Source organism: Lutra lutra, chromosome 15 (assembly GCF_902655055.1).
Source record: "Lutra lutra chromosome 15, mLutLut1.2, whole genome shotgun sequence".
Lineage (NCBI taxonomy): Eukaryota > Metazoa > Chordata > Mammalia > Carnivora > Mustelidae > Lutra > Lutra lutra.
The window spans coordinates 35457957-35471439 of record NC_062292.1 but is presented as its reverse complement, the minus strand read 5'-3'; the positions used below and the strand labels follow the sequence as shown (position 1 = coordinate 35471439).

Sequence of the window (13483 nt, the reverse complement as noted above, 5' to 3'; positions counted from 1 at the left end):
ATGATCCTGGCAGTCCCACCCTCATCCAGGATGCCAGAGGGTCTACATGAGATGACGTAGGTGCTAAAAGCAGTTCTGGGTGCCCGGTGAGCACTTGGTGAAAGGTAGATACAATTTTTCTTATTACGAGTTTATGGTGAAGAAGTCCGGGCAGAAGCCAGGCTAGCTGAAATCCAGAGGACAAGTGGCTGGTGTCGAGATGGCTCAGCATGGCTGCCTCTCTGATGGGCCTGTCCAGCTCCTTCCATGGCTCCAGCAGGCTGTCAGCCCCCTACACAGGTTTCCTAAGAGCCCCTGGGAGAGACTGACCTCAAAGCCTCCCAGAGCAGCCAACGGAGGGGAGCCCAGAGAAGGTGCTCCAGGACAGACACCCCACAGCTGATGGACAGGCTTCGTAGTAAAAGCTTCTGTGTCTGAGACTGGGATCACGCCCTGAGTGCCCGCCCCCCCAGTCAGGACCAGCCAGGGAGGACAAGCTGCCAGTACCGGGGCAGCTAATCTTCTTCTGACTCAGCCACTTAGTCCCTCCCTGCTGGCTGGAGCTCTCCTGACTTCAGAAGGCAGAGGCGCCAACTCTGTGCCTGCACATTCTGATGCCATCCTGATGCTTGGCCAGAGACACCTGGAGGCTGGCTGGGTGCACAATGACAAATGGTCACATTCTTTTCCACTTTGGGCGTGTATGTGTATGAGCACAAGTGTGCAGGCGAGTGTGCACACTCTTCAAGGTAGGCTAGAGCCCAGCGGACGCACTTTGCGGGGATCTCTGGCCCTGGTGGCACCAGCTCTCTACCCGGCGTGAGTCCTTGCTGGCTCTGTCTTAGCTGATAGTACATTCAAAACCTAATTGTTATCTCAGCAGAGTAACTCCATTATTCATTCTGACACCATCCCCCGTTAGCTGTTTGTTGCAGTGATGTTATATTAATGAGGCCTGCAAATAAATGAATGGGAGATCAGAGTGCTGACTTGTTTCTCAGGAAAGCTGGCTGACATATTTATTCATTTGTTGGGAACTTTGCAGCGAGTCTTTCTGGCCCTGGGCAGGTGGCTTTTGGCCTTTCCTGCAGAGATCTGGTGCAGCCTTACGGATAAATACTTGTAAATGTTCAACTCCCCGAACAATTTCACGAATGCATTCACAACCGAGAGAATCCGGGAAAGAAAAAAAAAAATCTACTTTCAATTATTTGGGCAAATGGAGAGCAGACGGAATGCAAGAGCAGTGGATCATCTCCAACAAATATTGTATCAAGTATTATTTTTGCTTGGTTTTAGAGAGCGATGCACATGGTTTTCCACATTTGGTTTTCTTTTCTAGTTACACATACCTAAGATAGTATTAAAGAGAATTTATGTTCCCTGAGCATCAACTAGTAAGGGATTGGGCAAGTTAATGACATTGAAAAATTCATAAAGTAAAATCTACAATGGGGTCGGTGGAGAGACAGGTGTAAAACCAGCTGCCCTACAGCCTGGCATCAGTGCGGCCAGAAACACAGGTGAGCTCAGAAATGCACAGGAATATTCTTTGGTACCCCAATGGTGATAGGTTCCTGGCCAATCCCTGAGGACCCCAACCCTGGAGATTTGCCCTTGCATTTCAAGCCCACTTTGCTTACTCTTCCCCCTGGTCTCTAGCATCACTGCAGGTGTGAGCTACGTAGGCCCCAACCTCTGGGTTCAGATTCAGCTCAGATGCTTGAAAAGAATGAACCACCACGCTCGGTAAATTCCAACTTCGATCTCAACCCCAGCATCCCACTGAAAGACACAATCAGAAACTCACCAGATCAAGTCTGATAACTCTAATCAACATACATAATTAAAGTAACATCTATCCTACGGACAAGAAGGGGGTTACCCTAAGTTTAAACACACCCCAAATGCTCCCCCTGTTCCCCCTTCGCTCATAGGAGTTAAGTGTAGACTTAATTATGTCTAGGGAGTCAGGTAAAGGTGACCTTAAGGCTCAATACAAAGGGTGTGTCAATGCTCCCAGTTTTTCTGGCCTCCCCTGGGACCTTCCAGAAGAATTCTGATCCTGGGCACAGATATTTTTGGTACACAGTGGAGTGAGGTGGAAAAGTGTATGGCCAGGGAAAACTCCTCCATCCCTCTGACCAAGAAAGCTAGCATGGTATTGTGGGGTGAGTCTGCATTCTGGAGTCAGAAGGCCCTGGTTTTGAATTCATTCCACCACTAACCAATTGGGTGGCTCTGGGCAAATTATTTACTTTCCAAAGCACTGTCTCCTCAACCCTTAAATGAAGATAATTCTAGGCATCTTGCAGGATTGTTAGGTTGGGTAGGTGTGCAAAGGTCCTGTGCACAGGAGAGTCTGGCTATTATTGTTAACACTCCCAGAACTAGGATGGGGCTCATGTCTGTTCATGTCCCCGGCCTGAGGTAAGTGTCCTCATTAGGTGTCAAGACCGGGATCCCTGCTGTAGTCTTCCTTCTACACAGGAGACAACAGAAAAGGGTGTAGATGAGAAGTCTCTGTCCTAGGTCCTTTGGATGAAGCAGAATGGCCTGGTGGGCAAGCAGATTCCAGCCTCCTCCAGGTGGTCCATGTTCAGGGATAGGCTGGGATTTTGCAGTGACACTGCACCTCCTGCCTCTCCTCCCAGAACTAACTTATCCACGTGATAACTTCCAAGCCTAGCACAGTGACTGGCATGCAGTAGTCGCTCATTAAATGAATATTTATTTATTGCAACGCTCTGTTATGGGTTGAATTTTATCCTCCTCAAATTTGTATGTGAAAGCCCTAATTCCCATTACCTCAGGATGTGACCTATTTGGAGAGAGGTCCCATTCCAGAGGTCACCGAGTTAAAATGAGGTCATTAGTGTGGGGGCTTATGCAATATGACTGGAATCCTTATTTAGACAAACAAACAAGCAAACAAAAATCAGAGACAGACATAAGAAGGAATGTCATGCAGTGATGAAGACAACGCATCTACCAGCCCAGGAATGCCAAGACTGCAGCTCTGGCACGGAACAGATCCTCCTTGCGGCCCTTGGAAGGCCCCATCCCTGCGGATGCCTGGATCCGGGACTTGCAGCCTCCGCGGCATGGCGAGACAGCACAGAGCTCTTGTTTAAGCCCGCCCTGATGTTTGCTCTATGTCACTGCAGCCCATGCTGACCAACACAGTCACTCTGAGTGGAGATCTCTGTCATGGGAGCTCTAGAGCCCCTCGACCCTTCCTACATTTTTCTCCCCAATTACATATTCGGTCTCTTTTTCCTTTCTGCCAATGCCGCCCCTTCCCAGCTCGTCAGAAAATGTTGCTGCTGGGCCTTCCTTTCTAGCGGGTGGCTTGTGCCGTCCTCCTCTTTGAGATCCTAGCAGTTCTGGAAGCACAGCAACGTGGAGGGCCAGGCATCTCACAGCCTCTCTGAAGCTCTGCACGTCTCTTGTCCCCATGGTTGAACAGGTGACACGTGCACAGACACGGGCATGACAGCTAGAATGGGAGCAGCCTGCGATGCCTCCCATGGGGGACAGCATCCTTATCACACCACGGGCTGGCTGAGAAGGAGCAGATGGTGCGTCCTGAGGGGGGCTCGAACCTGCAGTTTACGCCGACTGAGAAATTCTTACATTGGCTGTAAGACTTGTCCTCTGTGGAGAGGCCCTAGGAGGTGGGTCTCTAGGGGTGGGCTTAGTTGCCATGGAGACAGCTGGTGAGAAGGGGTTAAGGATGAACCCAGCTGTTCACTCAGCTAAGCTTGAGCCCACTCCTTTTCCTAAAACAGAACTCATTCGAGGTCATCACATCGATCTCTCTGCCCCTGGGCAGGGCAGTGCCCATTCCGGCCCCCATCTGTTTCCAGCACCGGAAATTCTGCCACCTCCAGCAGCCACCACTGGCCATCAGAGTCTCCTTCCCCTTTCACCACCCACGTTTTTGTTACTACTCCTTGCCATGAGCATACAGCCTAAATTAAATCATAAGGAGACATTAGTCATCTTCAAATCGAGGGATATTCTAGAAAATAATTGTCCTGTACTTGTCAACAGTACCAAGGTCGTGAAAGACAAAGAAAGACTGAGGACCAGACTTCATAGTAAATGGCTCTCACAGATGGGTTTGCACAGAGCGGGTGGGTACACATTTGGAAGGCAAGGGCCAGAGACAAGGGGGAGGCATGTATACAAGGGCACGAATCCCGCAGAATTCTGATTATTAAGAAAAAGATCTATGCCAATGTCAAGGAATTAGCCAAGAAAGCCAAGGTAAAGAAGATGAGCTGATTCTTCTTAAAAGTTACTTTTAACAAATGATACATTTTGGTCACGAATGCCAGAGAGGCGCGTGAGCTCGATTCTTCCCATTACTGGTGATACTAACTTCCTTCATTGGGTAAAAGTAGTGTCTACCAGATCTCTTCTCTGTAAAGTGTCTATTTTTCTTGTTATGATTAATACATATCTTGCAGGGAGATGGCTTGAGACTATGTAAATACCCTATTTTTTCATCATACTTTCATTTACTAATTTTAGTATTCATCAGCCATTCTTCCTGAAATAATTATTAGTGTGAATTTTGCCAAATGGTGATTTTCTATTTCCCTAGGTCCTTTTACATTTTTGAGTTAGAATTCTAGTAGAAGAGCTTCCTACCTCCCCCGTGGATTATTTATTTATATCAAGAAGGAGCATGGATTCTTATTTTATCCTATTGCTTATACTCAAATAGTATCACTTCTTTTCATGCTCAGATTGTCCCAGATTTGGCTATTGGGGCCAACTTAAGTTGGCTCCTGTGCTCTGCTTACACATACTCCACGTTTTTGTTACTACTCCTTGCCATGAGCATACAGCCTAAATTAAATCGTAAGGAGACATTAGCCATCTTCAAATCGAGGGATATTCTAGAAAATAATTGTCCTGTACTTCTCAACAGTACCAAGGTCGTGAAAGATAAAGAAAGACTGAGGACCAGAGCGCTAAGGAAATGTGCTTTCAGAACGTCACCTGTGACCCTGGGTTGGATCCTCGACCAGGAAAACGGGGACAATCAGAGGGACAATTGGCACAATGTGACTCAGGCATGTATATTACCTGGCATTATTGTATAAACGTTAATTTCCTGATTTTGATAATTGTCCTGTGGTTATATAAGATGTTAATTTTGGAGAATCTGGGTGAAGGATATATGAAAGTTCTTTGTACTATTTTTGTACCTTTTTATAAGTCTAAATTTATTTCAAAAATGAAAAGTTAAAAAAAAATGAAGATGACTTTTCCAGGGGAAGGAGGGGAGGAGGTTGAGGGTAGGGGACACAAAACTCAAGGGACTATTCCTGATTTGAGCGAATAAAATATTCCAGGCCTGGATTCTCCCTCCTGCATGTCCTATCCCGAATGATGTCCCCTGCATGGCCTGAGCCACAGCACGGATTTGTCTCTCTTCCCCAGAGACACACTTTCATTTCTCCACAGCCTCCACCTGAAAAACGCCAACAGGAGACCCCACTGTTTGGGGCCTCTGACTCCCGCTGCGATGTTCACTGGGAAAATCAATTACAGCCAAATTACCTCAGGGGGTTAATTAGCATCATGTCACTTGGGTGTCCTCTGTGAACGGAGCAGCCAGTCAGTCCCCGGTCAGTAAGCAGGGGCGACACTGAGACAGAGATTTCCCGGGGAGAGACGCCTGCCTCAGGGCTGGGAAGGCACCCCTGCCAAGTGGGGAGTAGACGGGGCTGAGGCGGCAGCCAGGGTGGGTGGAGGTGAGCGGTGCAGTCAGAAGCGAGTCCCTGCCTAATTTAAGGTCCCCTATACCACAGGCGCAGAGACACAGACCGACAAATACAGCTGCAAGATTCCTGGGGCAGAGCAGGTTCCGGCAGTTGCTGGAAATCACTAGAATCTGGGAGAAGGCATGAAGCCCTGAGCAGCTCAGGGAGCTGGCTGCGTTAGGGCAGAGGCTGGGGCCCTACCAACAGGGGTAAATGAGAAAAATGAAATTGAGGAAGTCTGATCTTTGAGGGGCTGCATCTCCACGCTCACAGCATCTTCCCACCAGGATGAACGAGAACCTAGCTGGCAGGAGACACTCTCCCACTGCACTGTGCTTTTCCTGGGATGTCCCGCCATGTGGATGGATGGCATCTTCCTGGTCTACCTGAACTAGGAAGGTTGGACATCAAGGAAGGGGAAGCCCTTGCTTCTTGTGCTACATTACTTGGGCAGTTAGAGACTTTACAAGTAGTTCTATAACTCAATAAATCAAGCTTAAATACCAGCTCTGCCATTTATCAGCTGCATGAACTGGGGCAACCACGCCACTCCTCTGAGCCTCATTTTCGTCATCTGTAAAATGGAGGTGAGAAGGTTTGCCTCCCACGGTGGTTGTGGGATTAAACAAGATGGTGCCAAGTGCAGTAAATAAACATCAGCTCCCTCTTCAAATAACCTGTTTTAGGCTAACAACACTCATTTGATCTTGAGGGGTTTCTTTCGACAGATCTGAAGCTTCAAAGTGATCACATGGAAGTTCCAGAAGCTTCTCAATACTCGAACATAGGTGAGAGCCAAAGGTGCTTTCTTTGGCTCGTAAGGAAAATGAGCCGGGAAGAGGGGCAGTGCATCCACTTGGGGAAAACGCAGAAAAGGAGCAGCCCCTCACTGCTTTCTTAAATGAGCGGACCACGGAGCTACCTGCCTGCGCCTTTATTCCCAGTCCCCATAAGGAACGTGCAATTAGTTTCAAAGCACAAGTGACAGTCGGTGAATAAGGAGCCACGAAGAGTGATGAACACATAACGCAACCAAAGTTAAATACAACTATTCCTCTCCCAGGCCATTCAAAACCCGAGCAGCTGCTTTTTCATTCACATCATCTATTCATCTGCCTTTGCAATTTGCTATTCAGGAAACATCACTTTTTTTTTCTATAATTAATTACCTATTTCTTTCCATTAAAATGCACAAACAAATTGGGACAGAGAGTACATCCTGAGAAATGGCACGGTGGCCCATGTAGTGCCTGCCTTTACTTTCGCCTTCCGTGTTCAACTTTGCAACTCGGAGCTAATTGTGGCTCCCGAAATCACATTTCTGCTGAGAAAAGCTAAACCTGCTCTCTGAAATGTTCACCCACCACGCAGCCAATTTCCCGTCCCCACCTGGCTCTGCTGGCCTGGCAGGGAGGCTGCGCTGGCTCTGCCTCCCCTGTGTGTATGCGTCCACACCAATGGGCAACACATTCACACACCGGCCAGAGGGCACCCATCCATATGCTTGTCACTTACACCCGGACGCGGGCCATCGAAGCGCCCAAGAGAGGCTTCCCACACCCCACATGAAATGTGTAGGACACTTCGAAATCTTCTGGGTGAATGCCTGTCCCACTGCACACCCACCACAGGCCGGCTCCTGGCCACCCCGCCCCCTCTGGGAACCTGTGGGTCTCACCTCGGTGATTTGTGGGTTGGAGCACTTGACGTTGTGGCTGGACCAGTCAAGCCAGGGGCTGGAGGGGCTGGTACAGTGCTGCTGCAGGGTGCACCTGCGCTCACCGCTGCACCATCCGCACTCGAACTTCCGGTCGGCCTTCAGGCAGAGGCCACAGCTCTCTCGCTGCGCTGCACATTTGTACAGGTGCACTGCAAAGACAGGGGGCGACACAGCGGGATTGGAGAGGGCTCCTGGGGACAGAGCCTCTTCTCGGAGGCACCACGGTGCACACCGGCCTTGGGCACGGACAACACCAGTGATCTCCATCATCCTTGCAAGGGTAACTGATGGGGAACAAATAGTGAACTGAGCCTCTTCGTTGCTGAAAGGTACTGCAGAAAATGCTATTTAAGAGTTCTGGCTCTAGGGGCGCCTGGGTGGCTCAGTCCATTAAGCCTCTGCCTTCGGCTCAGGTCATGATCTCAGGGTTCTGGGATCGAGGCCCGCATCAGGCTCTCCGCTCAGTGGGGAGCCTGCTTCCCCCTCTCTCTCTGCCTGCCTCTCTGCCTACTTGTGATCTCTCTCTCGTCAAATAAATAAATAAAATCTTAAAAAATAAAAAGAGTTCTGGCTCTAGACTGAATCGTATCAGGACTTGGGTTGTGGCCTTGCTACTTCTGGCGATGTGACAGAACGTCACTTCCCTGAACCTAATTTACTTAATCTATGACATGGGGGTGATTGTTGTCTTTTGGGAAGTTTGAATGAGGTACTGTGTCTTAAGTACTTAGCACAGTGCCTGAGTGCCCATAACACACCTGATGGGCCACACAAGCTTAAGCTCTTCTCTTTGAGGTCCCACTATGTTCTTCTGCACTGTCTTTTCTACATGGGGCCCTCATCACAATAGGCAAGGACTGATTTCCCCATTTCAGATAAAAATGAAGCTCCAAGATGTATATAATGAGTGTTTTTTTTTTTCTTTTTAAAGATTTTTATTTATTTTTTTGAGAAAGCATAAGAGGGGGAAGGCACAGAGGGCGAGAGAAAAGCAGACTCCCCACTGAGCAGGTTTGATCCCAGGACCCCAAGATCATGACCTAGACCTGAGCTAAAGTCAGATGCTTAACTGACTGAGCCACCCAAGCACCTCAGTATATAATGACTCTGGAAGCTTGCTAAGGTTAGTGCCCAAGCTAGGATGGTGGCATTCCAGCTCTCTGTGCCTCTAGACTGTAGATCCCAAGAGGATCCCGCCCAGAAACTGGGGACTGGGGCATCTGGGAAAGAGGTCAGCTCGGCTCTAAGAAAGGCCAAGTGGCTGGCAAAGTGCAGGCAGAACTGAGGAGACAGAGTAGACACAGTCCTGTTCATGTCCCCTGCACTGGGGGGTTGCATTCCCACAGAGGACAATCTGGCTACTTAACAGGTCACTTTTGGAGTCTGCAGACCCTTGGCCTTTGCTTTTGTCTCTTACTGACTTAGAAGGCCTGGGCAGGCCAGTCTGCAGAGGTGTGTTTGGGGAACCTGGGGCTTCATTGTCACCCACTGATGTGAATTCAGACTCCTGAGTAGAATTCTCCAGAAACAGAACACTCAGGGAATCACTTTCAACTTTTCTGGTCAAGCAGACAGACATAAGCTTTCAGAAGTGGGGGGTGGGGGGTGCCTATGCTGGAAATTGGGTACAGGCCCCGGGAGGGGGGGGGACATTTTTTTTTATTCCTCCATAGGTCGAAATCCTGTTCCTCTGCTCTGTCAAGTGTCCCTCAGTCCCAGGTGCAGGGACAACATTTAAACGTCCTCATGCCCACGGCTTCTTACAGTAGAGGGCAGGAAATGGGAATGTTAAGATGAACTATTACATAGTGAGCGTTTACTAACTTGCACAAATGGTGCGCGTCTGATACCTCATTTGGTCTTCGTGCTGACCCCCAGGAGGGGATCATCCCTTCCCGCATTTCACAGGGAAGGAAACTGGAATGAAGGCAGGGGCAGTAAGTAATCTGAGTTCCCCCCGCCTGTAAGTGAAAACACCAGGATTTGAATTCTAGATTCTAGAACCCAAGTCCATAAACACCATGGCTGTCTCCACCCAAAACGGCGCACTGGCACCAGAAACACATGGGCCCTCGGAGGGACGTACAAGGAGATGGTGTTGCCTGAGTGTCCAAAATGTCGAGAGCCCCTAGGGAGGGGTCTGACGTAAGCCTGGATGTGGCGGTTCTCCTCTACGCACCAGGCGCGAAGGCGACCTCTGGGATCCCAGCCCAGATCCTCAGCAGGGAGAATGTCTGTCTCTCAGCAGTGAGGAAATGTGGCCGGGGTATGAGGAGAAAGAGAACAGAAATTTCCCTGGTTCAGTTTCTTTCTCCCAGCCTAAGTAGACTCAACTTCCTTGAGGGTGTGTGGGTGGGGGCTTCTGGCGGCTCTGGTCCCCTCTCTGTGTCCATGGGCGACCCTCAGGCTGAGGGAGAAGCTGGGGCAGCTCTAGCTACTTGAAATGTAGTGAGATGTGGCTCACGGTGTGAGGAGAGGTGTCTGGAGGGGAGGGCAGAAGGCTTGACATCCCACAGTGGCCCGAGGAAGGACAGTTGGGTGGTCCAGCATGTGACTCTGAGACTGGACATCCTTGGTTCAGATCCTGGCTCTTAACTTTCTGATTCAGCCTGTTTTTTTTTTTTTGTTTGTTTTTTTCTTTCCTTCTTCAGCTTTATTAAGGCATAACTGACCAAAAGAAATCATAAGGTATTTAAAGTATATACTGTGATGATTGGATATACATATACATTGTGTTAGGGTTCGTCCCATCTAGCTAATTAACATATCGATCACTATATATAGTGATTATATATATATAAATCATATATAGTGATTGATATATAGTGATATATATATATATAGATAGATTAGAAATCTACATTTAGGTTGTACTCTTTCCATAAACCTCAATCATACCATGCAGCGTTACCAACTACAGACATTGTGCTTTGTGCTAAATGCTCAGACTTTATCCATCGTACAGCTGAAAGTCTGCACCTTTAAACAATTTCTTTATTTCCCCCCACCAGCCCCCAGCAACCACTTTTCTAGTCTCTGTTTTTATGAGTTTGACTTTTTTTTTTTTTTAAGATTCCACATATCTGTCTTAAAAGGCTGGAGCGCCCGTTAGTGTGTGTGCATTCCTGTGCCGAGGCCAGTGCTAACATGTGTACTTTCGGTATCCATGCTGCGGAAGTGAGCACTCGTGGTTCGTTTCTTAACCTCTTTGGGGCTCGGTTTCCTTATCTATAAAATGAGAATGATACTAGTACACCCCTCTCAGGGTTGTTACGAGGATTAAGGAGAATCCTCTAAAAAAAAAATCACCGTGTGAGGGGCGCCTGGGTGGCTCAGTGGGTTAAAGTCTCTGCCTTCGGCTCAGGTCATGATCCCAGGGTCCTGGGATTGAGCCCCGCATCGGGCTCTCTGCTCTGCGTGAAGCCTGCTTCCTCCTCTCCCTCTGCCTGCCTCTCTGCCTACTTGTGATCTCTGTCTGTCAAATAAATAAATAAAATCTTAAGAAAAAAATCACCAAGTGAGCGCCTACCCACACTGGCGTTGCTTTTGTCCCTCTGGAGAGCAGACGGGCCCGTTGATACTTGCTGCCCAGAGGGCAACGCCTGCCTGGCACGTGGGAGGAGCTGCCTGCGAGTTTGTACGACGATGGATCGGGGTGGAGGTCATGGAGCGTCCCTCCGGGGTCAGCCCAGCTCCTCAGTGAGTTTCCCTGCAGCAGTCCTGGGCTTGCGTCCTCCGGCTTGCCCACGCCCCTACCTTAGGACTGGGTGCGGCGGGGGGGGGGGGGGGTGCAGCCCTACAAGCCTTCTTTGTGCAGTGATGGGACCAAGGACAGGGGAATCAGACCCTAATTGAAAACAGAGTCTCTATTTCCCTGGAACCTGGCAGGACGTTCCTGCTTGCTGCTTTCCTAGGTCAGGTTCTGCAGACATTTCAAAGTCTCCGGGAGCCAAAGAAAAGTGCGAGGAGCTGGCAGCTGCCCGGTGGAAGCTCTGGTTGTAACGAAACAGGGTTCCCAACAGGACTCCTTTGATGGCTCCAAATGTTGCTTTAGGATCCTCTGAAGAGTTCGCTGACAGAGGGAGTGTATTATTCATGGCACAGCGGCTGGCCGGCTCTGATCCCTCCGCCCCAGTCTTTCCCGGGGTCACGAAAAGATCAAAACTCTACCCGGAAGTAGCTGCTCACCTTTCAGGTCCTGTGGGTTGTCAATGATGAAATTGCCGTTCCACACCACAGCGAAGTCCACGGCCAGGTTGCTAATGTCCATCCCGTCGTACTGGTACTGCGAGGAGAGGGGCAGAGAGCACGCGGCTCATGAGGCTCCCTATCACAGGGGGTCAGGGATGCTGCTGGCACCTTGGGGGACCGGGACTACAGCGGAAGAGAAACCAGAGGCTCCGGCTCCCTCTGGGCTGAGAAAGGAGCAGAGGGAGAATCGGGCGAACCCCCCTTTGCTGCTCGATTGATGTCTGTGACGCCCTCCCCCCGACTCCCAGTCACTAAGGCCAAGTGGATCCCACCCAAAGCCCTTAGTGTGGTGCTCCGTGCCTCCCATCATCCAAATCCAAACTCACTTCTCCAACCTTGTCTTCAACTGCCCTCCTACAGAAAGCTGTCTCCAGACACAACGGCCCCAGCGCGTCTCTGCCTCCGTTCAGCTCACATCGCCTAAGGAGCTCCTCTCTCTCTCTCTTTCTCCAGCCTCCATTCAACCTGCCTGTATTCTTCTGGTCCAGCTCAGACTCACCCTCCCCAGGTGTCTTCTCTGACATCCCTAGAGGCCTCCTCCAGGCTCTTTCTGCAACCCCCTCACCGCACCCCTGCATTGCCAGTTTTGTCTCTCATTGCCTGAGAGCTGCTCTGCATCTTTTCACATGCAAGTCCACATCCTGCTGTGTGAATCCCACCAGAGCCTCTGAGCAGAGCATACGCACAACAAACAGGGCTGTGGCGGCTGGTGGGCTGGCCCTGCAGGGGGTCCTCTGGCTGCACGTGAACTTTACTTCAGCCAACAGTCCGTTAGGGAAGGAGTTCAGAGCTTCTGGTCACGGATCTGACCAGGCTGACCATGAAAGGCCTCAAGCTGTGGCCAGGAGTCCACTCTCGCTCTCTCCCATGCTGGTCCCACAGAGGACTGGCAAGCCTGGCACACACTTCAGAAATAGGCTGTCAGGTGGCCCAGCCTCTGCTCCTCAGTGAAGACAGGCTTTGGGAATCCCCTCCCGAGAGACCTGACCCGCCCTGGCCACTGAGATCTCAGGGCAGGCCACGCTCCTGTCCGCCCCCTCCTGCCCCCTGCCCTTCCCGCCCGCTTCCTCCCTTTGTCCTGTTGCATTTCTTTCTCATCCCACCTTCACCTTGTGCTTGGCGGCCTTCTACTGATTACAAATTCTATCAAGCGCCTGTGACCTGGAATCTGACAGCCCCCTGATAAGAAGCCCAGATTCTCTTTATCTCTCCCAGGCGAATTAGCTTCCCTCAACACCTCTGTCACATCACCCCCCCATCTCCAGCTGACCCCCCATAGTCAGAGACAGGAGTTGGCAGATAAAAAGATCTTCTCTGGGCTAGTATTATAATTAAACACCTCGTGCTTTCTGTCTGGCGTGCAGGACTGGTTTAACCCTTGCAGCTCTGGAAACTCATGGCTCCTTCCTTCCCCCTTCCCCCCTCCCCGCCTGCTATTCTGCTTCTCCTGAGCTCCTGTCCCCTGTCCTCTGGTTTGCACCTAAATGGCGATGGTGGTGTGTGGTGGCATCTACTGGCGCTGGCTACAATTGTCACTGAAGGCCAAGAGGTCTCTGAACTCAGAAAGAGCACAAAGCTCTCCACTGACACCAGAGGGTCCTTGTGTCACTCGGCCTCCTCTGTCACCACCAACCTGCTCGGCTCTGCTTTGAGGGGTGCCAGATGCTGGCACCCTCCTCTGCCCCCCGGGGATGTGGGGTCAGCCCATGGACCCAGGAGGTTCTGGGAACGGGGGCAGCTCAGGCCTTGGCCT

At 50.2% G+C, this 13483-nt stretch overlaps 1 protein-coding gene across 1 annotated transcript in view; it reads right to left on the bottom strand.

The window, feature by feature from the left end:
- The window catches only part of PLXNA2 (plexin A2), a 212532-nt gene that overhangs the window by 48000 nt on the left and 151049 nt on the right, over positions 1–13483 (bottom strand). The window contains exons 11-12 of the mRNA XM_047704244.1: positions 11668–11764; positions 7438–7628 (exon numbers count right to left, since the gene is read on the bottom strand). Coding sequence (XP_047560200.1) covers positions 7438–7628; positions 11668–11764 — 288 coding nt within the window. The remainder of the gene's footprint in view (positions 1–7437; positions 7629–11667; positions 11765–13483) is intronic.